The sequence below is a fragment of the Anopheles ziemanni genome, chromosome 3 (assembly GCF_943734765.1).
Source record: "Anopheles ziemanni chromosome 3, idAnoZiCoDA_A2_x.2, whole genome shotgun sequence".
NCBI classification, from domain to species: domain Eukaryota; kingdom Metazoa; phylum Arthropoda; class Insecta; order Diptera; family Culicidae; genus Anopheles; species Anopheles ziemanni.
In genome coordinates, this window is record NC_080706.1 from 44,147,596 (window position 1) to 44,174,709 (window position 27,114).

General features: G+C 45.3%; 3 protein-coding genes across 3 annotated transcripts; 2 read left to right on the forward strand and 1 right to left on the reverse strand.

Moving 5' to 3' along the window:
• Positions 1-132: 132 nt before the first annotated feature.
• On the forward strand, positions 133-6,702 carry LOC131286276 (glycerol-3-phosphate dehydrogenase, mitochondrial). Its single transcript, XM_058315207.1, has 7 exons — positions 133-243; positions 2,572-2,703; positions 2,770-3,036; positions 3,121-3,233; positions 4,532-6,092; positions 6,174-6,297; positions 6,569-6,702. The coding sequence occupies exons 2-7, from the start codon at positions 2,599-2,601 to the stop codon at positions 6,592-6,594; spliced, it is 2,196 nt and encodes a 731-aa protein (XP_058171190.1). The 5' UTR covers positions 133-243; positions 2,572-2,598; the 3' UTR covers positions 6,595-6,702.
• An 8,112-nt stretch (positions 6,703-14,814) lies between these two features.
• LOC131286090 (transcription factor Sp4) lies at positions 14,815-21,098 on the forward strand. Its single transcript, XM_058314956.1, has 9 exons — positions 14,815-14,907; positions 15,517-16,071; positions 16,139-16,634; positions 17,015-17,557; positions 17,836-18,308; positions 18,408-19,515; positions 19,640-19,845; positions 20,381-20,527; positions 20,846-21,098. Exons 1-9 carry the CDS (start codon positions 14,815-14,817, stop codon positions 20,960-20,962), a joined length of 3,738 nt encoding a protein of 1,245 aa, XP_058170939.1. The 3' UTR covers positions 20,963-21,098.
• A 1,515-nt stretch (positions 21,099-22,613) lies between these two features.
• Positions 22,614-24,923, reverse strand: LOC131284829 (conserved oligomeric Golgi complex subunit 7). The gene is made up of 2 exons (XM_058313689.1): positions 22,874-24,923; positions 22,614-22,786 (listed from the first exon to the last, which is right to left on the reverse strand). Exons 1-2 carry the CDS (start codon positions 24,921-24,923, stop codon positions 22,617-22,619), a joined length of 2,220 nt encoding a protein of 739 aa, XP_058169672.1. The 3' UTR covers positions 22,614-22,616.
• Between the last annotated feature and the right edge of the window lie 2,191 nt (positions 24,924-27,114).

A 27,114-nucleotide genomic window follows, 5' to 3' on the forward strand; every position in this document is an offset into this window, starting at 1 on the left:
GTGAACCTCGGTAATCTCGAACGACTAAACACGAGCGGGACCGTGCTCCCTTGGCGCGCACCACGGTGGGGTATTGGTGCCAAGTTGTTGTATCCGATCGCTAGTCGTTCACCGTACATCGCCGCTTCGAGTCGAGTCTCGATCGTCAACCGGGGCCATTTCGAGGCACCGACGAAGAGAGAGAGTTAGAGTAGGAGCTCCATCAGCAGCTCGTCCCTTCACCTGTAGAAGAGGCCACAGAAGGTACGTGCCCACTACTGGACGTAACCTTCGCAACTGTCCCAGCAACTGTCAAGGTAAAGGCGAATGATTGTCCAGCATCGAGGTGTCACCGCTAGTGCTCCAAAGTCGTTCGACAGTGCGTGCCACCGAATGTGAGACGTGCGGATAAAGGGCCCATGTAGTGGCCTAGTGTAAAAGAAAAGGATTTTTTTAAAATTACTTTATTATGTAACGGGTTCGTTACAAATAGTGACAGTTTTAAGGTGTTAAAAGCAAATGGTGTTTAAACGCAAAATGTATATAATTTAAGGACAATTTAAAACTGTGTCTTAACGGAAAGGGATAGTGAAGGATGTATGCTACAATGGGCAATCATTTATGTAATCGAGAAAAAAAAAACCTCTCTAACTAATAGAGCACCACATCACCGGATCAGGCCGAATTGTACAACCCGTCTGATTTTGCCGCACTGCTGCACTTTATTAATAGAACGGAATGCTTAGGGTTTGCAAATGGCAAGTGGACGCTGTGGTCTTTTAATTATCTAACGATCGGTCGCGGTAGCCCACCGTTTTGTCTACCGGGGAATCGCTTTGAAAGTCACTTCCCCTACAAAGCCGGTTAATGATTGGTGTGATCTGACCGCAGACGATGGTTAACCGGCCGATCGCCGGTCAAACGAGGACGAGTTTTTTGCCAGTCGGTAGCTTTCCGAAGGATTACGATTTATTGAAACGTTTGTACCATTGCCAAATGAAATGTGTCCCAGCACGAACAACTATCACGTGACTGAAAGGTGGTGAAGGAATGTTGCGTGGTTCTACGTACGATTAAGTATCTTCGTTGTTGTTCCTTTCATGCCTAACTTCCCAACTCGTTTACCGAACGATGCGATCATAAACACGATAAAAACGTGATTGTGCTTCAAGTGCCGATGTACAACTATCCGGTACTGTATAATGACTGCCCGACTCACCGTGAATCATCGGCGTCGGCATCAAACCCCCGAGGGCATTGAGCATACGCCGATGATGTCATAATGTCGAAGCCAGCACGATCATACACACATACAGTTTCATGCATTCCCATGTTAATCTTAATTCTTCTATGGTTTAATATCTCCCGGTTTGATTCGATCTTCCATCGTTCAATCGCATTCTGATTTTATGGTGAACAAAAACGACCAAAACCAAACCGCCAAACATCATTACCGTTGGCATGTTTGCAAACCAAAGCCAAAAGCGCTGCGTTCCGGTTGAGAGATTTCACGACCATCACCAAAGCTCGGCTCGGGGAGTACATTTCTTGAGGGCCCCCATCTTCCTGCCCCCACATAAACAAACAATTCTTGTTCGCGAATCCCACCCTTTCTCTCCCGTGCCCCGTTTTCGCGAAATCGCGTGGCAAAAACGCCATGTAGTAATTACAATTCCCACGTTGTTGTCGTGCGCCACCTTCCCGTGTGTGATATCTCCTTTACTTGACCTCTACTAGGCGATGGATGTACTTCTCTTTGGCGTGTCTCATGGGGCGGTATTACGTGTGTTTAGCCTGTGCGTTTGAAGATCGACTTTGCAGATATTGTACTACCAAAACTAGCCTTCCTCACACAAAATGGGACCTTCAATCGGTCGCTTTATCTCAGCTAACAAACTCCAATATAGGGCAATAAACGTGGTTGTGCTTATTGTTCATTACGTATTTCAAACACCGGCTTATAATAGGCGTCCTACACACTGACGCATCAGAACACCGGAATGACTTAACATTCGCTGTAATGATGTCATTAAATGATACGCAACGAATTCATTTATTGCATCCCGGGCTTGACTGATTACTCCTCCTTCACTCCTTGGAAAGGGTGGAGGTGTCTCGTGTGATGTTCAATTTTAACGCACACCCTTTCCGGTCGCAGTGGCGACAAGCGCTTTGAAGTTCACGGACGCTGGTCCAGTAATGCATGTGCAGTTGTAGTAATTTACCCCGTATGTGCAGTGTTGTGTGATGTTTGCGTGCCGTACGTTGCAATTGTACACCGGAATGTTATCGTCTGTCTTATCGGTGCGGTAGCACGTGCAAGCTGTTCAGCACGATGCTCTTGTGATAGGATTGTAGGTCAGTACGGCAAGGACATTTGTATTCGCCTCACATTATCTGATCAGGATCATACGAGATGTCAACCAAGTGATAAAAGAAGGTGCACAACAAGTGGACTGCGAAGATAAGCTGTATTTGTAGAAAATCCTAGAAAACAGAGACATAAAAAACTGACCTTTGATTCGATCGTCGATCACCTTCATAGCGATGAAATGCTGACCCAACGTTTTATTCTTCTTTTTAATCGCACAGCCGTTCGCACAAACCTGCTAATCAGCTATGGCTTCAAGACTACGAAAGTTCGGTGTAACCGCTGCTGGCATCGCCATCGGTGCCGCCCTGTCTACCTATGCCCTCCAGCACAAAGATGCTCCCCAGTATCAGGTAAGAGTCGGTGGCAGGGATAAGTTGAACACGGTCAACTGTGATGCAACCCTTTTTATTGCACAGGTTCAAATGGAGGAAATGCAGCGCGTTCGCCGCAAGCGCACCCTTCCGCCCCGATCGGAGCAGATCCGGGTGCTGCAGAGCGGCGAGGAGTACGACGTGCTGATCATCGGTGGCGGTGCGACCGGTGCCGGCTGTGCACTGGATGCGGTGACGCGCGGCCTCAAGACGGCGCTGGTCGAGGCGGATGACTTTGCCAGCGGCACCTCGTCGCGCTCGACCAAACTGATCCACGGCGGTGTGCGGTATCTGCAGAAAGCCATCCTTGGGGTGAGCCATTGATCGGGAACGAAAATCATTCCCCCCAAAATGTAGTGCTAACAATGATTCGTGATCATGCCCTTTTCTTGACAGCTGGATATTGAACAGTACCGGATGGTGAAGGAGGCGCTGCACGAGCGTGCTTCGATGTTGCGCTCGGCGCCACATTTGACGCGACCGTTGCCGATCATGCTGCCCGTTTACACGTAAGTTACGTGCGTTCATGCAAATTTGTGCCACTTGCGATGCCGAATTTTTAACTCGCTTACAGTTCAACTTAATTTAAAAAAAAACGCTTTTAAACTAAATAGAAAACAAGGTTAAGGTTTTAATGTAGAATATCAGTAAGTCGGTAGTCAGAATGAGTAAACATAAGATTGCATGTGGGAAGCATGGTCATTTAGAAATCTTTGCTAGTTGCACACTGCAGAGGCGGATCTACCTATGAGAGGACTTTTTGGGTCCCGGGCTGCAAACCTTAGACTGAAACCACCGATAGTGTTTAGTGTTCATCGACAACCGGGCATTCGAACGGACAGCGAGCGAAATCGATCATGTTTTTTTTTGTAGTTAAATTTTTGGCAAACTTTTATATTGCTTTACCGTTGGTAATTTTCACCTTTAAAGTGTTAAAAGTTTCGTTCGTCTTGTTCGGCTTGAAGTGGCTAAAAGCGCTCCACAGGCGATCAGTAAACCAATTTGTATTGTTATCTATTCAAATGATTTTCCTCATCGAAGGCGAATTTGAACAAAGATTATTGACTAGATAGAACGATTTCAAAGGTATTGCGCTACAATGAAAAATCAAACAATCACGTTCCAGGGCATCGGATGAATAAAGTTATTTAATTGAAGAAAAATATTAATAAAGTAGTTGCCAATATAAATTATTTATCCTTTTTGGATTAGGATCTACAGGCCATAATTAGGCAGGATTCGGAGAAAGGGAAATGTTCAATTTATTTAGTTTGCTTCTGTGAATGTGATTCATTTCAACATTTTCACATTTTCATCATCATGGAAATAGAATGAGGAATTTATAGAAATAATTGGAAATCTAATCTGAATAAAAAGCCAATCAGAAATTGTAGCTTTCCCCAAGATTCTTCTCCTGATATTTCCTATATAGATCAATTATCATTCGTGTGATATTCGTAAGATATGTAAAGGAGCTATGAAAGGATCGTCTGTAGAGAATCCGGTGTTAGTATCGTTAGAAAAGCTGAGAGAGAATATAGAAAATTGCCGAGGGCTATCATATGACAATGCTGTAAACATGTATAAAAATTGCAAGCTCTTATAATACAAATAAGTCTAACTGTGGGCTTTAGTATAAAGCCATTCAGAGCAATGGAACGGTTCGTAGGGCCCCGATTATTCCTCCGCATAGGATGCTGGAATAGATTCATCCGCCTCTTTGAACACTAATAACACATTGCATGGAATTCAGATAGCATTCAATCCAGAAACAAAATGTTCATTGCTCATGTATTTCCTTTTCCAGTTGGTGGCAAATCCCGTACTTCTGGGTCGGCATTAAGGCGTACGATTTCGTGGCTGGCGACCGGAACGTGAAGAGCTCGTACTATCTCTCTCGTGAAGACGCCCTGGAGCTCTTCCCGATGTTGCGAGGTGACAAGCTTTGTGGTGCGATTGTATACTACGATGGGCAGCAGGATGACGCGCGTATGAATCTAGCGGTCGCGTTGACTGCGGCCCGCCACGGTGCCGCCATCACCAATCACGTCGAGGTGCTGGAGCTGCTGAGGCGCAAGGACGAGGCGGGCAAGGAGGTGCTGTGTGGTGCGAAGGTGCGCGACAACATCAGCAAGAAGGAGTGGACGATCAAGGCGAAGTGCGTCATCAACGCGACCGGCCCGTTCACCGACTCGATCCGCAAGATGGACAACCCGACGGTGAAGGAGATCTGCTGCCCGAGCTCGGGCGTGCACATCGTCCTGCCCGGGTACTACAGCCCGCAGCAGATGGGTCTGCTCGATCCGGACACCTCCGATGGGCGCGTGATCTTCTTCCTGCCCTGGCTGAACGGCACGATCGCGGGCACGACCGACTCGCCATGCGACGTGACGCGCACGCCGACGCCCACCGAGGACGAGATCCAGTTCATCCTGAGCGAGATCAAGAACTACCTGAACAAGGACGTGGACGTGCGCCGTGGCGATGTGCTGTCGGCGTGGAGCGGCATCCGTCCGCTCGTGTCCGACCCAAACAAGGATGACACGCAATCGCTGGCCCGCAACCACATTGTGCACGTGAGCGACTCGAAGCTGGTCACGATCGCTGGCGGCAAGTGGACGACATTCCGCGCCATGGCCGAGCACACGATCGACGCGGCGATCAAGGCGTGCAACTTGAAGCCGGAGCGCGGCTGCGTGACCGACGGTCTGTGGATCGAGGGCGCCCAGGGTTGGACGCCGACCATGTACATCCGGTTGGTGCAGGATCTGGGGCTGGAGGTAGAGGTGGCCAAGCATCTGGCAATCTCGTACGGTGATCGGGCGTTCGCGGTCGCCAAACTGGCCACGCTCACCGGTAAGCGGTGGCCCATCATCGGCAAGAAGCTGCACCCGGAGTTCCCGTACATTGACGCCGAGGTACGGTACGGCATCCGAGAGTACGCGTGCACCTGCGTCGACATGATTTCGCGCCGACTTCGGCTGTCGTTCCTGAACGTGCAGGCTGCGATCGAGGCTCTGCCCATGATTGCCGACATCATGGCCGAGGAACTGAAGTGGTCGAAGGACGAAAAGGAGCGCCAGATCAAGTCGTGCGAACACTTCCTGCAGACACAGATGGGACACCAGGCAAACCGCACGCTGAAGGAAAAGGTTCCGATCAACCTCTCCAAGCCCGAGGTGGACATGTACGTGAAGCGGTTCGAGACGATCGACAAGGAAAAGAAGGGCTACGTGTCGATCACGGACATCAAGCGCGCCATGAAGTCGTTCGGCGATGCGGAGGTGACCGGCGAAGAGTTGCACGACATCCTCAAGGAAATCGACACCAACATGAACGGACAGGTCGAGCTGGAGGAGTATCTACAGGTGAGATAAACTTTCGCCGACATGGGTGGTAAACTAAGCTAGGCGAAATAACTAAATTCCCTTTTCTTCCTTCGTCTGCAGATGATGTCCGCGATCAAGTCCGGTTTCGTGTCGCATTCGCGGTTCGCGGCGGTTGCAGAGCAAGAGGAGATCCGCAAGGAACAGGAACGCCTGAAGAAGCAGATCACCATCGAGCGTTCCGGAGGTGGCCTTTAAACGTGTTCCTTTCTTTTATCCAGGGGAATCCGACATGGAGACCATTGATCGACCGATCGGCTCCGAGACCTTATCCCAAAGGAGGAGTGAAGCTCGGTGCTAAGCGATCCTCGACGGTCCCCATTTCCGACATACCCTATCCTACACTGATTCTCTTATCCTCCCAACAACAACAATATCATCAACAACAACAAAAAGGTAATGCTACCGACCTTGGGGTCACACTAACGGGGTTTCCTTTTCTTTCTTCCCTTTCGCAGCCACTAGTCAACGAAAGTCAAACTAAACTTCTGTGCGCGTATTTGTCGGCCCATTGTCGCCACTAAAGCATGTCCCTACAATGCAACAAAAATCCTCTCCGCTGTTTTATTGTGCAAACAATCGCCTTGAACCAAAGTTCACACCAAAAGTCAACTCGAGAAACACTCACACACACAAATACCTTTCTAATTGTTTCCGCACCAAACAGACACTCGGCTGGAGGATTATCGTAATTTTATTAATGTCTCACAAATGTTCCCGCCCAGAGAAGGAAGCGATTAGGTGTACCTTTCCTTCCAGGAGCTTCTAGGCAATCGAACATGTTTCACCAATGTTATGTTAATAGTGTTGTAAATAATTGTTGTTAATCGTGCATTCGAATCGTATCTCCTTATAGTTGTTTTTGATTCAACGCAAACGTTAGAACAGATCCCGCCGAGAACGAACCTCGTAATAAGAACGATAAAAAAAGACATAACTACCTACAGGCGAACAAATACAAGTTCCTTGCGAGGTGTAATTGGTGCAATATTTATTACACATTCTCAAATACATAACATTACATAGCGATCGCTCGGCGAGAAACACAAACAGCATGCAAAACGGTTGCAGGTTTTCACATGAGGATGATCGTTAGCATCCATCTTTTTCAACTATAGGTAAACTATTCAACATATTTATTTTTTCCATCAAAAGCTTATGGTGGTTGCAAAAGTTGCTGATAAAATAAACCTATGCAAAAGTATGAACAAAAACCCTGACAGCTTTACACCAAAGCAGTGTGAATCGAGATCATTCTTCTGTAATGGTTGTTTGCTGTTGATGAATAGATTTGTCGCATCAGATGGTAAAGTCGCTGTCGGCAAAATCGGAAATTGGATTAATATTGGCGTTATGTGTGGCTTATTTGTGCAGTAATGTGTGCTCTCATTTAGTTCAAATTGTTTATCTTTGTGTTTCGAAACATTGATACATTTGCTCTGTGTGTAATAAGTTTTATTTGTTTGTGATTTTACTCATTTTCTTTTAATATGTTTTGTAATATTTAAGTTTTGTCTACATTTAACATTTGTGTGTAACTTTTTCAATACGAAATATCATCAGTTCACTGTTATACGATTTTATTGTTTATAAACACAGTTTTTTTGTTGGGATTTCATCGCTTAATTTCTTATGCTTTTCTTCATGTTTTAATATGTTATTTTCTTTTTCTCGTTTCCTCTATTGTCAACTTTTCTTTTTCTTTAGCATCAACAACAAAGGCCATGTTGCATCCAGTGCGATTCTACGGTTGAAAGATGCGATATTTATTCTGTTCGTTGCTGTTTTTCCGCGAACAGGTGTGGTCAACAGCTGGAACCAGTTCTAATGTGTTGGAAAATCAAAACTTAAGCCTACATGTACTGGGCATATGATACTCTAAAATCGGTACTATCTTGGCTTCTACTTGTGCAACTTAAAGTCGGACTGTTTAAATTATCCTTGTTCCGAAAAACACACGCTAAATTGTGCATCTGCACCAACTCGATCATTTCGTTAAGGTACTGTTCAGCAGAACATATTTATGAACTGTAATATCTATTGTTTTTGATGTTATCATTTGGTTGAATTCGAAAAAAAAAGATTTTAAGATTATTATTCATAAGAATTAACACGATTTTGTTGATTAAATCAACGAAATATGCAATAAACTATAACAAGAACTATCGTTTTGTTCTTTAAAATATTTTTATTCAATTGATCGATCAAACTATATCACAATAATGTATTTTTAATAAAGGTGAGAAATTTTAGTTTGTTAAACTGTAAACTGAGCTTGACCCTCGAAAGCTGCTCGCTCATTACGATCAACATTACGATCATCTGCTAATAGAAGCATTTTGGGTTTACAGCGACCCGTTTCCAATATCCCACATTCAATGGGTAGCTCGACAACGTTCTTTGTTTATCTTACTTCAGTCTTGCAATGCCACACATCTGTTGATCAAACGTTTGCCAAAAAAGTTTCTACGAGCTGCCCGGTTATAGCAATCTTTTATTGGAGAGAATCTTCCTATATTTCAGAGATGTTGCCCATTAACATCAAAGTTTTGACCCGGATATAAATTTGTGGATGGTTTCTATTAAGTTTAAGAAGTTTTCACTAAAGAAAACAAAATCATTGTGGCCTTCCAGAACAACTTTAAAATTATGAACCTGTAGTGAATTTAAAGATGCCTTCGTTCAAAAACGATTAATACAAGTGGGATGAATCAGTTGGGATATACTAATAAGGGTGTTATAAGATCGAGTAGCTAAATAGTCATTTTAGATGAATATTTATTGTTTATAGGCAATTTTGAAGATTTCATGAATTGAAGTTTCTCTCAAGAAATTATCCGTCTTGCGCACATAATTTGTATGACCTGTCCAAACTCGCACATTCCTACTGCTAACAATCACTATATTTGGCAGAAAATTGTCAAACTATATCAAGGGAAATTAACGATGTACAATTGTTGCTGGTACACTGTCACCTTACATAAGCAAACAACAGACATAAATGTGACATAATTGAGTCTCCAGTCTTGTCCATGCTGATAACAATTAATTCGTATTATTATATCCATTTTCTAACAAACATTTCTTCAGTTTTCTACTTCGTCAGTACCCCGCTGACGTGCGGTTGGACGTTCTTCATGTAAATCAGATTGTTAGCTAATGAAATAGAGAAATCCGAAAAGAAAATAATACAACGTAGAGGATAATGAAACATAAAATCACTCGAATCCTTTAAATTTTCCACACCACCATCACCACCACCAACGTTGGCGGGAGGTTCCAGAAGTCACGTGCGTCGTATCGAAGCGGCGACTGCCAAAACATGGGCGTAACGGGTGGAGTTTAATGTTGGTTAAATAGACAAATTTCCGATACCGCACCTGCGGCAATGGTTGGTGCCGCCGATGGTTGCGGAGGAGGAGTGTGGTATTCACCTAATATTAAATAAGGCTACAACATTTTTCGTCTTTGCTTTGGCCGGTGTGCTTTTCCTTATCTGCGCTCTGGAGAGATCGATGAATGATTTTTTCCTAATGTAGCAAGCAATTTCGTAAGATGTTTTATCACACAACGTTTTATGGAAAGGTGACATAATTCTATCGAATAAATTAAGATGATAAGCTCAAAACGAGTGAAGAAGATGTGGAATCAGTGTTGTGTCGGTATGCAACCCGGGTTTATTCTAAGTAAAGGCGAAATACCTCCATACCTGTTTTCTAAATTGAATTGAAATCTTCCTGCACTAACTCCGTGTGTGTGTTACTGAGCAAATCTTAGGAGGAGTTTCGCTTCATCCTCGCATCTCGCACGGTGAAGCCCTGCCCTGCCACGTGCGAATCCTTACGCCAAACGCACGCAGATCGAAATCTGCGTTAATTATCATAGGAACAATTATCATTGGCCAAAAAGCGTCGCTGGCCAACAGAAGCCCACCGAAAGGGGAATGTGGTAGGGTAGGGTAGGTGCGAGAGAACGGTAGTAGCATCCGGTGTTGTTTGGACAATCTGTGCTCTTCAGCGGGCGTTTCGTCCTGGCGTCCCAGTGGCAAAACCCGGGCAGGGAAAAACGCTGGACAAACCCTCCTCAGTAGCGAACGAAAAAGGACGCTAAACAACGCCCTGATGTTGTTATCCTCTCACTCGAGTGTGTATGTGCGTGTGTGTGTGTGTGAGTATGATGTTTGTATGTGTGCATGTTTGGAAGCAATAGCGCAAAGGCAGAGGGGTTCATTTCGGCCTTCAACAAAGAGGGTGCTTCCTTTTAAGGGGCCTTTCGCCGACATCCTGGGCACCCGTGGGTAGCCGGCGATGGAAATTAAAGGCAACGAAGGACACGGCTCCGAATGTTGCCATTTATTTGCCTGTGGCCAGAACGGGAAAGACAACGCGATAGATAGGGTAGGCAGAAGACATCAGGTTTTATGTTTTTGGGCTCGCCCGAAACGAGTGAGCAAGAGGCGTAGAAAGATTGTTCCCGGTATGCACACTTCGGCAGAGTTGGAACGGGCGAACTCAGATGAAGCGGATTTGGGTGCTGGATGGAAACGGGGGTTCTGGGATGGTATATTTTTACAACCATTCCCAACGGGCGGTTCAGCCTTCCAGGAGTCATTTCACGAGCAGCTTATACCTCATGCAGGCGTTTACGATCGTTTTTGGTCTGAATGCGTGAGAAGTTCTTTCGAGATGTAGATGTGGAGAATGTGTTTTCTCATCCCGACCCACTAAACCCCACCACTGTTTCCCCCCTTTGTGGCCCAAACGTGGGGGGAAGATAAACATTTTCCGTGTGGTCTTCTGAAACGCCAGCAAGCGGGCGAATTGAACGAGCAAGAAGGCAAGCAAAGTATTCCTTTCATGCATGTGCACTACATCCACATTTCCCTGGAATATGCTCCGTCCGCAGGCTATGCTGTAAAAACATGGCAAGGGGTCACGATGCGCGAGAGTAAGATAGCAAGCATGATGCTCCGAATTTCACTCCCATGGCTTGTGGACCGAGGCGTTGTGAGGGTTTCTCCGGGTTTGCCTGCCATGCAGCGTGCGCGTATGCAGCATCTGCCCCTTTTTTATGCTGGTTGGCATCGGGACAGGGGTTCCGTCGGGGCTGGTCTGGCCCGAAGCCGGCGAGCATAAAATTAGAACCGAAAACCAAAAACTAGGAGGCCTTGTGCATCGAAAAGCCGCGATTCGATGTGCGTGAATATGTTGAGGACCACCCTTAAAATTTCTATGCAGGAAGGTGAAGGAAACGGTATTGTGTTCTTCATTTGATTTGGTGTGCTAAACTCGAGGAGAAATATCGAAGTCGAATGAAATATTCGTAATAATAAATTCTTTCGTATTCCAATGTAAACCGGTCTCGAAAAAACATAAAATAGTACAGCAAATGGTCAATTGTTTCCACCGTTTGATGTTGTAAATCTTCACTGGTTGGATCTTTATTTTCGTTTTAACAAGGAGGTGAACTTCAAACTAAACTGAAATCCCTTCTTAGCTCGTTCTATCCTTTTTCTCTGCAGCTACGAATCACCGACATACGAAAGGTAATTTTATTTCCATATTGTGGTCCTCGCTCTCACATGTTGGCTATGAACTTGTTTTTCGTGTTGCTCATCATACGATCGAACCAGCGTGGTTGATCCTCTGGAAAAGGCTGGCCAATTGACTGGTTTTATTGCCCGAAAAAAAGAAGGTGTGCTCCCTCGCACTACAGGTCCTCGTTCTTTTTTTGGGCGGACACTTTCTTGTACGCTACATAAACGCTACTTCACAGTGCTTACGCAAACCAACCATCATGTCAAGTTTTAAAAACTGTAAATCTGATTTTTGTGAAATTGGAGACCGTCATATAGGTTTGCCTAAGTTTATTTACCAACTTGGTTTAAATCTTTACCCAATATAATAAGGAGGAGTTTGGTAAAAGAGCCTGTGCATCCCTCAAGTGGTGTCTGATTCTACCCTATTCGTAGGTCGATGAGAATGTTGATAGAATCGGGGAAAACACTGTACAGGCCAGAGACTGGCACGAAGCGCGGCTGTGTGCGAAACATGCTCAGTACGGGTTTGGTAGCCATCGGTTGCGCTTGTTGTATGAAGGTGACGCAGTGTTCGTTCATATTATTTATGTTTTACGTATCAAACGATTCGTTTACAAATGTTCAAGTGAGTGATTTTGTTCGTTGCTCGTGTAACAATTGCTTAGATTTGTAGATTATACTTCGAAGCATTGCTAGTCTGCTCTTCAGCACCATCCCAGACATTGTATGTTGCCACAGAGCCCCTATGTTTTGTTCTTACAATGCTTGTGCGAACAGTACGTAGCAGCAATGTTTTAACACATGGACATGCGTTGTTGTACAGTGCATCATAAAATCTTGCTGCTTTGCATGACAAAAAAGGTTAAAAAGTGAAAATGTCCGTAGTTTAGTTTTAAATATTTGTTTAATGTATTGTTAGTGATTTCATGAACTTTTGAATGTTCGTGGGGTTATTAGCATTAAAACGACTCCGTAAATTTTAATTGGTTCTGAGTACAAAAATATGGATATAGATAAACCAAAAGATGGACTCTATTATCTTTATGCGCTGTGAGTATGGAATTAAAATTTTGTATTTTCTTTTTCAGAAATTACAACAATAACGTAGTGTCAAAGCTATGTTGCGCACTGTAGCCGATGCATTTTATGAACTCCTGAACTTGAGCTCGTAAACTAGCCGGGTTGATGCTGTGCGTTTCGTAGCTGTCATCACTTCTGTGTAGAAGCAACCGAGACAAAAAGGTAGCGGAAACAACGCTCCTGGAAAACTTCTAAATAAATGGAAAACAAAACGTAAATCCTTTTGGTGGGTAAACAGTTATCTCAGTGAAGTGTGTATCTCCACATGTGTACAGTGTAACAGTAATCAAGTGTTAAGAGTGATGGAGGCCCGTAGTAGGTTGGTTTGAGTGGTAAACAGTAGCTACGGGCGGAGGCTAAACGGGAGACACCCCGAAAGTGTATTTTCATCAAAACCTCCGTTTCTACTAGTGCCAAAGATGACACAAAACGTGAAGATCAAAGTGGAACCGATAAGTGAACCGGAAAGCCTTAACTCGGCATCGGAATGTGCACCCGAAGGGGGCTCAGTGAAGGTACGCACGTCCAAGCAGAGTGGTAATGTACGACAAAGTAAACTAGCCTACTTGACCAAGCGACATATTTCCCAAACATAACACTGCTCCAAGTGCTTCTCAATTAAGCAGTAGGGGTCGTGCATGTTGAGGTGGAGTTGTCGATGATTCTACTACGGTAGTAAAATTCGTCCATTCATATTGTTTAGGCAACAGCAATTGAATTGTCTTCTCCGTCAATAGCACGGAAAGTTATTCCTTCTGGGCGGATAAACGCAGGGCTCATGGAAAATGAGCGAGAGGAGATGAAGGAGAGACAACAATGCATCGGAACGATGTTGGATAGAGAAATAGATCGAACGACCTGTGAGAGAGTGAAAGAGAAGCTAGAAAACATATTTTCTTTTGGAACAGGAGGGTAGAGGCAGGTTGAAAAGGAATTAGTTTTTCCTGTTTCTATCATTCAACAGTTCGAGGGAATCTTTGTAAGAGAACTACATTTGCAGCACATTTGTTCAATGGACAAAATAAGTTTCCTTTCTTAATATCTACTTTTCTATCCTAGCGAATAGTGGCGCCTCCATTTTCCGCCATTTTGCTTTTCAATACACTCCATGAAAATTTATTATTTCTCTGGCATTTACCCATCTAGCATATTATAGGAAAATTTATTTACCTCGTTGCCCATCACCTTGTTTAAAAGAAGGAGTTTCTGCTATAAGCACTTTGTTACCACCTCCGTCAAAATTGAAAATGTTAGAACATCTCCGCCTCTTTCGTCCGCCAGAAGGTCCAACGTGGTTTTGAGTAGTCTACTGTCCTATTTTACCTTGTGTCCTTTTTATCAAAGATTTGGCAAACAAGGAACTCCCTCTCGCGAGAAATAGATAGTAATTCTACGCAATGTATTTCCCCGCGTAATTTAGGCTATTCAATCTTTTGGTACCATCCTTCGCGTCGTATTTCACTTCATTCACAGAAACATGGGGGTATACACATTGGATGGAAGTCCAAACCTACGAGAGCATGTCGAGCTTACGCACTTTTCCCCAAGCGATTTTGAGCGAAAGGCGGAATAATGCTCTATATTACCCAGTGAGAGTCAATCATATCATTCCAAAAGAGTATTTATCCTCGGATCAACAAATCTTTCTGTTATCCTCCTGGACTTTTTGTTATTCTGATCGGGCAGTGTTTAAAATTGAAATGTTCAAATTAATATTTTGAAGACCCCAAATACTTTTCTCGAGCGTAGCAATCTTGACCGTAGCGATCTCAAATATTTCTTAAATTGACGATGATTGTATTGAAAGCCTCATGTCGAAATATTCCCAAGATCATGTAACGAATAACCATCTCTGCATACAAAAACAACCATCCACTCATCTTCTCCGTTTATGACTCTTTACAGTGATTTGTGCATCATTACTTCGATAAACTAGCATAAATGTTCGGCTAAGCCCATAAACAGTTGTAAACTCAAAAGCGAAAAGATCGTAAACCAATCCGTATAAAAACAGAAACGATATAGCAAATAACGATGGACGTCGCCGGAACACTGCACCACAGACAAGTGTAGGCCGGTGAAGTGATGGATTCCGGCCAGGGTGCATTAGCACCGGGACAGGAGATCAGAATCGTCAGTGCTTCGGTGGTGGCACACTTACAGGCCCAAGGATTACAGGTCCGTTAAATGGCTAGAGGTTCCTGTCGACAGAATCTCGGCCTCGTTTTTGCACCACATTACCTTTCTTCGCTTTTGGGTTTTTGTTTTCTGTAACGGTTTTTTTTTTGTTTTTTACCAGAACTCATTCTTCTTAATCTAATTTATGTAAATAATAATTTCTTACCTTAGTTGAACAATTGGATATTAAATCACACACAAAACAAAGCCATGCTACTAATAACGGAAACAGTGTTTTATTTTGTTATGATTTAGGTTTTAATGCCTTACACCTTTGGTTGATAACAGTCCTATTTATATTGAATGCAATTAATATCTGGATGTGTTTGTTCAACACACTGTTAATGAAGTGCCCCTCTCACACTTTATTTGATTGCAAGTAATTGTTCCTTCGTTGTCCATTAATCACACCCTTAAAACAACAAGAAACAACACAATCACAACAATTTTTGGGTTACTTTGGTTATGATTATGCTTCACCTTGGTGTTAACTCATTTGTTTTATAAATGTACTGTGTTTTCATTGATTGTTCTCATCAAAGGAAGTTTAATATTCATCATCAACATTTTCGTATTATTCTATCCTTTTAATTACTTTACCTTACGAAGGGCAATGAACTCAATGCGGCGATTATGGCGGCTTCGCAGCCGCAAAGTGCCGCCCAACAGCATGTTCAGCATCAGCAACATCAGCAACATCAGCAGCAGCAGCAGCAGCATCAACAGCAGCAGCAGCAACAGCAGCAACAGCAGCAACAACAACAGCAGCAGCAGCAGCAACAGCAACATCAGCAGCAACAACATGCGCAGCAGCAGCAACAGCAATTGCAGCAGCAGCCGCAGCAGCAGCAACAACAACAACAGCAGCTTCAGCAGCAGCAGCAGCAGCAGCAACAACAACAACAGCAGCAGCCACAGCAGCAGCATCAGCAACAACAACATGCGCAACAGCATCCAACCCAGCAGGCGGCACACCAACAAGCACAGCAGCAAGCAGTAGCTGCGCAACAGCAGGCGGTTGCACAGCAGCAAGCTCATCAGCACGCAGTAGCCCAGCAACAACATGCACAGCAACAGCAGCACCAGGCACAGCAGCAGCACGCCCAACAGCAGGCTCAGTTGCAGGCACAAATTCAGCAGGTTTCAGCACAATCACAACCACAGGTCAGTATGCGTTCAAACGTGTTCGCCTCGAATGCTGTAACGTTTCCTGGTTGTGCGCTTCTTTCAGGTGATTACACTACAGCAGCTGCAGAACTTTCTTCCGCAGCATCAGTTGAACGCACTCACGACGGCCGATGGACAGGCGGTACAGGTGTCGGCAGGGCCACCGGGTACCGCACCGGGCTCCACACCGGTCGGCACACCGATGAAAACGTTCGTCACCTCTCCCTCGCAGATGTCCCAGCCACAGATTGTCAGTCTCCAGGGAATACCGCAGCAGTTTCTGCAAGGTGGAGGGCAGTTGATACAGAACCAAAACGGACTGTTCCAGATGGTGCAGCCAGTGCAAACAATTAGCTTGGACGGTGGCCAGGAGACTTTGTACGTACCTGCGGGTGGGCTTCAGGGCCAGCAGCAGCTCATGGCCGGTGCACAGGCGGTGCAAATCAATGGTCAACCGGCTTTTATCACACCGTCCGGACAAATCATACGAGCACCGAATGGGAGCGTTTTACCAGCCAACTTTCTGCAGAACATGACTCAGGCTGTCCAGTTACCTGCCGGTAAGTAAGGGTAATCGCCCATGCTAATCGGTCAATCAGTGTTTTGGGATGCGAAAGTAGTGTCGCTCGCGGCGAGACTTTCTTGTTCGTGGTCTCCAATATAAGAACGATGAACGGTGCTAGTACATTAAAAAATAAACTGCGAAAGTTTAACTACTTATTTCATTTTGGTTTGTGATGTGAAATAAGTACTAACATAGGATGTGATAACAAGAAACGCGATAAGCTTTGTTCGGCACATAAAATCAATGAGCACAAAATTGAACCTAGTTGCTAGCGTAGTCGTTTTTATGTACACTCGCAAACAAACGTGCAAATCACACATCTCTAACATCACCAAACAACAATCGTTCGATATGCTTTCTTTTATCTTCATACAGCGGGTCAGGCTACACTTACCATACCGGGCACTAATATAACCATCCCGTTGGGAACGCCCAACGCCGCGAACGTATTGCATCAAGTTCAACAACAACATCAGCAGCAGCACCAACAGCAGCAGCAACAACAAGTTCAACAACAGCAACAACAAGTGACCCAACAGCACCACCAAGCAACGGCTCAGACGCAACAACAGCAGCAGCAGCCACAGGCTCAACAGCAGCAAGTACAACAGCAGCAGCAGCAACAACAGCAAAGCCAGCAACAGATCGTTCAGCAGCAACAACAGCAACAAGTACAACAGCAGCAGCAGCAGCAGCAGCAACAACAACAGATAGTAGCACAACAGCAAGCAGTAGCTGCAGCAGCAGCAGCAGCGCAGCAACAACAGACAGCAGCCGCAGCCGCCGCCGCTCAGCAGATGCAGCAATTCCAGCAGGCAACGTATACAATACCTGGCACGAACATACAGGTTCCCGCGTCGACGATAGCTGCTTTAAATCAATTCCCAAATAATATTACAACGATTAAGCTAGATGGAGGTAAATAACAACGGTTTCATGTTGCACCCGTACACATTGTGTAGTCGTCAGTATTAGTTTTGTTTTGTTAACGTATTAACGATTCTAGAATATCTGGGTTAAACAGGTTTTTTTTTTAAAAAAGAAAGGTTCTTAAGTCAGTAATCTAGTAGTTCTTGAATTTTAGCGTAGATTGAAACATCACTCTCGTTGTGTTCGCCTACTCAGTTGAGTCCCCCCCTCGCACAGACCCCCTGATTAATTCGTTCTTTCCTTTCTTTCGCTCTATTCTTCTATAGGGCAAAATGTGCAAGTTCGTCCGGCAGGGACGGGGCTTCCGCAGGTTGTACAGTTTCCCATGCAACAGACGATCCCCGTGCAGATGCCGATCTCGACCGCCAATGGACAGACCATTTACCATACCGTCCAAGTGCCGGTACAGCAATTCGGTTCGATGATGCAACCACAGATGCAAGTCATACCGCAGATGCCTCAAATGGCTAATATCATTACCCCGAACGGACAGATTCATCAGATCCAGCTAACCTCGCTGAATCCGTTGGCTGGTCTGCAGGCGGCATCCATGCACCCAAACATAATCCTCCAGCCGCAGCCGGGTCAGACGACGGCGGCTGCCACAGCACAGCAGATTCAGAATGGCCCAAACGGGCCAATGGTGGTCAGTACGGCAAAAGCTGCAGCAGCGGGGCAGGATCCCTCCGGTGGCCACCAGCAGCAACAGCAACAACAGGCTCAGCAGCAGCAACAGCAAGCACAGCAACAACAAGCACAGCAGCAGCAGCAACAACTGCAGCAGCAACAACTGCAGCAACAACAACAACAGCACCTACAGCACCAACAGCAGCTTCAGCAGCAACAACAGCAGCAACAGCAGCAACAGCAGCAACATCAGCAACAGCAGGTGGCAGCAGCTGTAGCTCAGCAGTTGGCAGCAGCCGCAGCAGCTTCGGGCCATACGGGAGCAACTCAACAACAGCAGCAGCAGCAGCAGCAGCAACAGCAGCAGCAGATCCAAATCGCCGGCGGCGCGCTACCGATAACGATAGCAACCGCAGCCGGGCCGCAGCAGATTACGCTACAGCAGCTGCAGGCAATCCCCGTGCAAAACATCCCCGGTATCGGGAACGTTCAGGTGATACCGACAAATTTCATGCAACCGGTTCAACCGCAAACAGCGGCGTCGCAGCCTCAGTTGAACCCGGTCACTCAAGCAGGGCAGCAGCAACAGCAGCAGCAGCAGCAAACGCAGCAGCAGCAGTCTATAGCGGCAGCCCTTCAGCAGGCAGCGGCGCATCCACTATCATCAAGTATAAAGCCGGATCCAAGCGAACCCGCTAAGTGCTTGATTAAGCAGGAACCCCTGTCGTCGCCGCAAGCGGCACTGGCAGCAGCCACCGACGCGTATCCAACGGCGCTCATCGCGTCACCAGTTGGAGGCAACCCTGCGCAGATAGTGACGGTCGGTGGGGCTAGCGGTACGTTGGGGCTCACGTTGCCCAAACGTTCGCCGTCTGCCACCACGACCACTTCGACCCCGACACCCTACCAACAGCAGCAGCCTACTCAGATCGCTATCAAAGGCGGAGGAGCTGAAGTGGTTACTGGCGTTGGTGCGACGGGCCAAACATCCGTTAACGTTAATATCAGTGTCGGTGGTGGTATTAGAACTGGTACTGGTGGTAGCAGAGGTACTAGTCGTAGTGCTGGGAGTTCAGACAATACTTCCTCCGCTCCGGTCGAACGCCGTCGAAAATACTCGCCGCCTCGGGAGATCTCTCCAAACAACGGCGGTGTGCCGAAGCAACGGGTTCGCCGAGTGGCCTGTTCCTGCCCAAACTGTGAGGCGAAAGGTGACGGAACGCAGGACCGGAAAAGGCAACACATCTGTCATGTCAGCGGCTGCAACAAGGTGTACGGCAAAACGTCCCATTTGAGGGCGCATCTAAGATGGCATACAGGTATGATGTCGATCATATCTTAGCTTATGCTGTATTCGATATATCTTTGTTGGTGTCCCTAGCACTTGGGGTCGAGTGAGTGATCATACTTTGCTTAACTTTTTTTTTAAATCCTTTTTCCCAGGTGAGCGACCTTTCGTCTGCAACTGGACGTACTGCGGGAAGCGGTTTACGCGCTCGGACGAGTTGCAGCGGCACCGGAGAACCCACACTGGCGAGAAGCGATTCCAGTGCTTCGAGTGCAACAAGAAGTTCATGCGTAGCGATCATCTCTCCAAGCACATACGTACCCACTCCAAATTGAAGCGAGACCATGTAAGATACATAGAGGTTATTGACGATGACAAGCTTTAGTTAACCTCGGTTGAGCCTTTCAACCGCCTGGACTCACTTTGCATGGGGGTTCTTTACGGTGTCCTGCTTTGTTTCCTTCGGTAGTCATTGTTAACTCGTAAAGTACTGAGCATACACTCTCTGGTAGCATTGCGTTAAAGAACATACTCAATTTTAAATTACTTTTTAACGGAAAAAAAAGTTGAAAGTAATCGACAGTTAGGTATTTGCGACGTATTGCACAACTCGTCGCGTTTGTGTGCTATGCCTTTGTCTACCTTTTTAGTTTACCTTTCTTTTCTCCGAGCATGTTTTTCAGTAGCCTTAATGCGTAGTGGATAATATTCGTTTTCTATTTGTGTTTTTCTTTTGTCTTATTTTTTCCATTTCGATCCTTCCGTCTATATTACACGCTCTGTTGTACATTGATGTACCTGGTTGGTATGGTACGTGGTGGTATGGTGGATACTATTTTACGTGGTGTTTTCCCCCGGGTCATTGTGCACGGTTTACTGCGTGACGGTATAATTAGTCTGGCGATGAACTTCTGTATGAGGAGGAAGAAATCCTTGAAAATGATGACACTGACTACAAAACGGACGACGACGATGAAAACGATGCCGACGGCGTGCGAATGTCGTCACCGAACGGGTCGGCCGAAACATTGGCCGATTTAAAGGTAAACCAAAAGGGTACCGCCTTCAGTGTGTGCTGCTTCTGGGTTGAGGGTTGGGTGGAAGGTGCAGTGTGGACGCCGTCACCGATTAATCGTTCCAAGAGTACACAGCATAAATAAAGTAAAGTAGTTAGTTGTTTTGCTACGGTACATTGCAATATCGGTTTTAAGTTTCTAGTAATCACGCAGAATAGATTTATGTGTTGAAAGTTCTTTTTCGCGTCGTTTTTCGGTTTTTTCTTGCAAAATTATAAATGCTTTGGCTGATGTGATAATTAAGTTAAGTAAAATATTCTTTTTACTCTACCCACGTCTTTCCAGGATCTCGGGTCGATTCATTCGGGATCGGAGGAGATGGACAGTATCGACAGCTCGGACCAGAAAATGATGATCACCATTGGCAACGACGATCCGGAGCAGCCGATAGAATCAAACTAGCAGTACCCGCTATTATCGAATACGATAAGCATTACTTTTGATTAGGTGCCACATAGAGCAAGAAAGGTAGCACATCATATGAGTTATCGATTTCGTAATGGTTCAATACGAGTACCTTCACGTAAGGCACGGATGAAATTGGTTCTTTTTGGGCTTGACGATTTTTACATACAGTTAAAATCGCGAGTTATCGACTACGGTTGTCGATAATACTCGTCTGAAGGACGGTGCGTATTTAAATTGCATATATACCATTACATGTGTTTACGTTTCATTGTAGTTTCAATCGAAATCGTCTTCTTGTCTCGTAAAATCTGATTTTGCAGTCGGTGGTCCATGTCCACCATAAGAACATAAAACTGCAATGAAACATCAATATTGTATTATTCGTCTATTTCGAAAGGTAGTATAAAGCATAAGATAACTTAGTTTAATACAGAGTAAAAATTATGTGTTAACATAACAAATGGTAGATTTTAACGGAAGTAGTGCAACGAACATAACGGCCTGTATAGTTTGTACACATTCGTGCGTATGGACTTTGTAAATAAATATTTTAAATGGTTTTATTTATCAAACATGATTGGATAGGTGGAATTTGTTGAATTGAAAATTAGATGATTAGACTTTTTTTTTGTTATCCTAGGACAAAGAGCAACAACAGTGTAAACAACAGTACAGTGAATAGAGCCACTTTTATTGTAGCAGGGACTAGTTTAAAATGTTTTTTTTCCTTATCGACATGGCATTAAACAGTGTATGCAGGCAAGAGACCCATTGGGGCTACCAAGAAGGGCGATAGGATGCGAAACGAAATGGATAGCCTACTTTTCTACCCACCGACCGCTCAGTTTTCATCAATGTGCAATTTTCTTTAACATGGATGATTTTTTCTGAAAGCATATTGTATTTTCAGTAGAAAGATGTAATTTGCAAATATTTTAAACATTTGTTAGTAACTTATTAGTATAATGCAAGGTATTTATTCTAATACACATTTTACCATTTAATAATGGAAAGAACGGAATTTTTCATCATTTCCAAACAATTTCCCAAAACGAAACAAACGCTTGCAGCAAACAATTGCAAGATGCGATAGACAAATAATTTGGTCAGTGCAGCTCTGATGGTCGGCGGGTGAATAATTGTGTTATCCTTTTTTTTGTTGATGATCCTGTAACTGCCTGCCCGCCTGTTTCGATAGTCTTACCGGTGACCTCTCTATCGATGCACCACTAAAGGATGGTTTTCCAATCAGGCATGGTGTTTGATAAATTAATTGTGTTTTTAACACACCCAAATTAGGGGTAATTTTGGCTTACTTGAGCTGTTTGAAAATAATATTCTACAGGTATCGTTGGCGGTTGAAATCCGTTTTTTAAACAAGAATCGCGACGCACGCTCCCGCGCGTGAATTAAAAGAAGAATGTAAATACACAGTGACAAACGGAAAAACAAAAACACGAAATGTATGTACGATCATCGCGGCCAATAAAATGGAGATGACGATATGTCCAGAGAGAACAACAAAACTCAAAGTTTATCGTACTGTTTTTCTTTGGGATTACACTGCAAATGAAAAGGTTGGGTTTGATCTTTTCTTTGTGGATATTGCACGAGAATGCATTTGTTTTTATTAAATATCAACTACTGGTTAACATGATATCAAATTTCGTTTTTGACGGATGGCGGCAACCAGCTCCGGATCACAACCGGCCGCGGCAGCCGAATAAGACTCCAGCGGAGCACGAAGCAATTTGACGGTCTGCTGCAAATTACTACCCAGCGATTGGCCCATCTCCTCCAGCACGCTTCCGAAGTATTCTGCAAAATAGAAGCTATCGTTACTGTACTTTTGCCTAGGTTGAAACCGGGTAAATCATCAACAACTACTGCATCCGCTTGTCTTACCGATATCCGTTGCCAACTGCTTTGCGCCCGAAACACTGAGCGAACAGATGTTTTCTATCTGCTCCACATATAGCGCCTCCGACTCTTCGACGACCAGCGCCAAAAATACGTCCGCCCCGGGGCGACTGGAGGCGTACCGCGTGTCCGCAACCTCCAGCACCGTCTTCAGCACGGCTGCCGGAGAAAGCAGCAGTGGTTCGAGGTGCTGCGGCAGCGTGAGCAAATACTGACAGATAAGAGTGATGTACTCCTGCGGGGCGAAGCTGTAATCAGGCAAAGCATCCATCGATCCCGGGTTGCTTGCCGGTTCGATCTGCTTGAAATGCTTCGTGATCGGTGAAAACGCTATCCGCAGCATTGTGTCGTGGATGTCTTCGCACGTGCGCTTCATTCGCTCGTGAAACTCGGCGAAGTGTTCGGGTCCGGCTTCCGATGCCGGCTGGGACTGCTGTTGGAATGTGGTGGCAAGTTTTTGTAGCTCGTTTGCATCGCCCTTTGTGTGCAGGCGGTACTCGAAGCGCGCTTCCTTCGCTCCTGTAGTGAGCTGGGCCTGTTTTGCTAACACCTGCTGGATAAACCTGTGCTCGAGCTCGTGCACGGACTGGCGGAACCCACCGAGACACTGGAGAAGTACCACGCTCAGCTGCAGAAGATTCCAGTCCGTTTGATTCGGCTGGCTAGCGGCCAGTTGTTTCTGCACCTTGTTGTACTGGTCCAGGTAGGAGGTGAGATAGTTTTGCACCACGCTGCCCAGTGATAGGAGAGCACAGTTTTGGGTGATTACCTGACAACGGTCCATCGCTGACGTAGCCAAGCGTACGACTATCACGTTGGCACTTTGAAGATTGTGCACACTATCCGATGGGGTCGGTCCGACGATCGTGTGATTTTGTAGTGACAGTTCGAGCTGAGAGTTTTCCATCGTAGGATATTCCTTGAGGAAAACACCGAAGTACAGGAACATGGAGATCGCCAACCGATCGATGATCGTTTCGTCATCGCAGTGGACGTCTTGCTGGGATCGCCCACGTACCAAAGCTTCCACCTTACTACCCACCTCGATGTTAGCAAGGGAAAATTGAGACAACATCCAGAATTTATCCGACGCTCGCTTCAACGCGCTCCGGACCACACTTTCGCGCGTTGGATCGAGATTTTCCAGCGCTTCGGCGACGGCTAGTACGCAATCGTTGGCATTCCCGAAACACTGGTTACACCAGCGAAGGTGATTTTTCAGCAGTTCCACCAGTACGTCGTAGAACTCCTTCAGCACACCCGAGCCTCCGCTTTCACTTCCGTCCACGGCGTTGCGCCAGTGCTCTTGAACGAAGCTTTTCAGCACGGTACGGTAGTACTGCTTCAACTGCGCCAACCGATCGATTCCCTCGAATATGCCAACGTATCGTCGGCAGGCGGCACTGTCCATCGAGCGCATGGCAGCGACCACCGATGGGCTGATGAGGGCTTCGAGGCGATTTTTGAAATATTCCACCTGACTCTCGCGCTCCGTGTGCCCGTGCAGCGCGACCTGAGCGGCGAGTGATTTCTGCAGCGACAGCAGCTTGCTGCTCGAAGCATCGATGTCCGATTTCTCCAGCAAATCGTCTAGCTCGCCGGCTAACTTACCCCAGCCGTCCGCTTCCTGAAGGCACTGTTTGGAGGTTTGCAACTGCCGTTTGATAGAGTCCAACCGCTCCAGGCTGGCCATGCAGTCGCCGGTTTCGGTGTGCAAGTGTGAGATTTCTCGCTGCACCTGGTCCATGCGCTGCTTAAGCAGACCGGATTCGATTTGTAGCATTTGGGCATCGTTGACCACCTTCGGAATGTTTTTCAACACCTGGCCACCGGTTTGCTCCAACGCGACATTAATCTGCTGAACGTAGAGTTGCATCTTCGACACGAGCGAGGAAACAAATGCTTCCTTGCTGCTGGCGTGGCCGCCTGGTTGGCTACCAGCGGAAACGGCAGCATTTTGAGACCGCTCGTATGACTGGTTGATCCACGTACTGACGTCGAAATCATCCCCGGAAAAAGCGCTCACATCCTGCATTATAAGGAGTACAAATCAATTATTTTTAGATGAAATCGCCTCTCAAAACACTTACCATTTTGTTATATTTACGCAAAGTTGTTGACGTCGGAAGATTTTTTCAATGTTTGACACAATGAGTCAATAGTCACCACATTTAATCACCACCCAACCTTTGTTTACGTTATGAAGCGTTATGTTGGTAACGTATGACACCTCCAGAATTTGAAATTGTCGTTTTGTTCAACTTGACCGTCATACGTTAAGTTCACGAATTAACAAACGGAAAGTTTTGCAGATGTTTGAATGGATGATGGATGTCACGTGTCCTTTATATTTATGTTTTCCAGTGCCTTTTGCTACATGGAACATTTATTGCTTCTTCTTCTTTGGCTTAACATTTCTTCGATCATAACTGCCCATTTAGGGTTTACTAAACTTTCTTCCCGTTGTGTACTTAGATAGTCAGTCCTCTCGAGCCCCAGCCCACGAGGGATTGTCCAACTGCACGTAGGCACATTTTTATTCGACAAAATCGCTCGACTATCCCGTACCCCAAAGGTTATTTCTAGAGTAAATGAATACTCAAGGGTTGAACAGTCGGGCTTTAATAAAAACAAACCCTTTGAATTATTATATCATAACTTCTTTTAATGCTTCTCATGCTTCATGTATTGTATCATGAAGTTGTTCTGAGTTGGTTTGGGGGAGCAGTTCAGGGATGGATTAGCGTTCTGAATATATAATTAGAATGATGATTTGCCTTCTTTTGCTCGTTCACAGCGTCCCATGCCCAAACTCAATGGAATGTTCCTGATGTATCTGATGTGTATCTAGCTGTCGTATGGTCACGTATGAATTTATTATAATCGACGGTCACAGCCAACTATGCTCGAAGATAGAAGCATAAGGAAGGCTATTAAAGTACCAAAACTAAACTTCTCAAGTTCACCTACATAATTTACTGCAGGTAAAAAAATTCTGCCCCACAGGTAACATTCAAGGTCGACTCGCCAAAACACGTACAACCTCCATTATCGTATTCCCAAATATGTGCAATCAATACGTGCAATAGGTATCATGGAACCTAGCACATGGTCAACACACATCCGCCAATGGGTTCGTTTTTGTATTTGGATAAATGATTGTCAAGTTCGTTTCATAGTAAACAGGCGAATGATATATGGTTAAGAGACGAATCAAAATAACTAGGCTTGTTCTGGCAACAAGTTGAATTTCGGCGCTATGTTTTCATTTTCAATTATGTAATTCTTATCCGTGTGTCGGAAAGTGAAAACATCTTGAAAGCAATATTCGTGGCTTTGGTGAACCAATTACGTTCGGTTTCGGCTGACGGAAAACTGCTGTCCACGAAATATCGTGGATCACGAATTAAAGGACCGACTAAATTTCAATATAATGTCTTCATTGCAAATGGGCCGCATGGGCGTGTACTAGTGCTATGATTCCCCAGTCCGTGGACAGGTCATTCAATAGATTGCATATTTTGTAGCACTTCTCCTGTTGCACTAAAACGGATGATGATCGTTCCCTGCGCCGAGGTGTACGTACCGATCGTACGTGACCGGACTGTCCAATGTCATGGTACACGGCGAAGTTATGGATATAGACCCGACACGCAGTGAAATAGAATCGATAGCAAGCGAATGCCGAGCGTATAAAAGATCTATGAACTACCGAATTCCACATCATTACGCCCTGGAACGTGAATACTGTTGGTAGTGTAAAATTTTTCGTGCCTTGTGATTCTCATTCAACAGAGCTCTCTGTTGCAGCTGTTAAAATCGCGAAAAATCTCACTACAAACAAATCGAAATGGCTGTTAAATTTGTGGTGAGTGATGTGTGTTTGTGATTTAGACGTTGAAAAATGTTTGCTAAAGTGAGGCTGTTGGTTGTAACTGCAAAAAAAAAAAAAAAATAAAAACGGTGAATATTTCGTTTTAGATCGCTGTTGTTTTGGCTGTAGTGGCCTGCACGTTGGCAGCACCAGCACCGGAACCGAAACCAGATCCAAAGGCACAGTTTCTAGCAGCGGCACCTGTGGCATACTCGGTCGGAGCATATCCTTATGCTTATACCGGCTACGTTTCACCGTACAGCAGTGTTATCTCTCCTTATGCTACCTATGCATATCCTAGTCTAGGTGAGCTAAGCATCATGATCATGTCGTGCGTCCACACTTTTTCAAC

Bases quoted from the DNA above. Each gene is read 5' to 3' on its own strand.
- LOC131286090 (XM_058314956.1), top strand. From the start codon at position 14,815: ATGGATTCCGGCCAGGGTGCATTAGCACCGGGACAGGAGATCAGAATC. The intron at 19,516-19,639 runs GTATGATGTCGA...CCTTTTTCCCAG, and splicing joins GCATCTAAGATGGCATACAG to GTGAGCGACCTTTCGTCTGC. The intron at 19,846-20,380 runs GTTATTGACGAT...CGGTATAATTAG, and splicing joins ACCATGTAAGATACATAGAG to TCTGGCGATGAACTTCTGTA.
- LOC131286276 (XM_058315207.1), top strand. From the start codon at position 2,599: ATGGCTTCAAGACTACGAAAGTTCGGTGTAACCGCTGCTGGCATCGCC. The intron at 2,704-2,769 runs GTAAGAGTCGGT...TTTATTGCACAG, and splicing joins AAGATGCTCCCCAGTATCAG to GTTCAAATGGAGGAAATGCA. The intron at 3,037-3,120 runs GTGAGCCATTGA...TTTTCTTGACAG, and splicing joins TGCAGAAAGCCATCCTTGGG to CTGGATATTGAACAGTACCG.
- LOC131284829 (XM_058313689.1), bottom strand. From the start codon at position 24,923: ATGCAGGATGTGAGCGCTTTTTCCGGGGATGATTTCGACGTCAGTACG. The intron at 22,787-22,873 runs GTAAGACAAGCG...TCTATTTTGCAG, and splicing joins GCAGTTGGCAACGGATATCG to AATACTTCGGAAGCGTGCTG.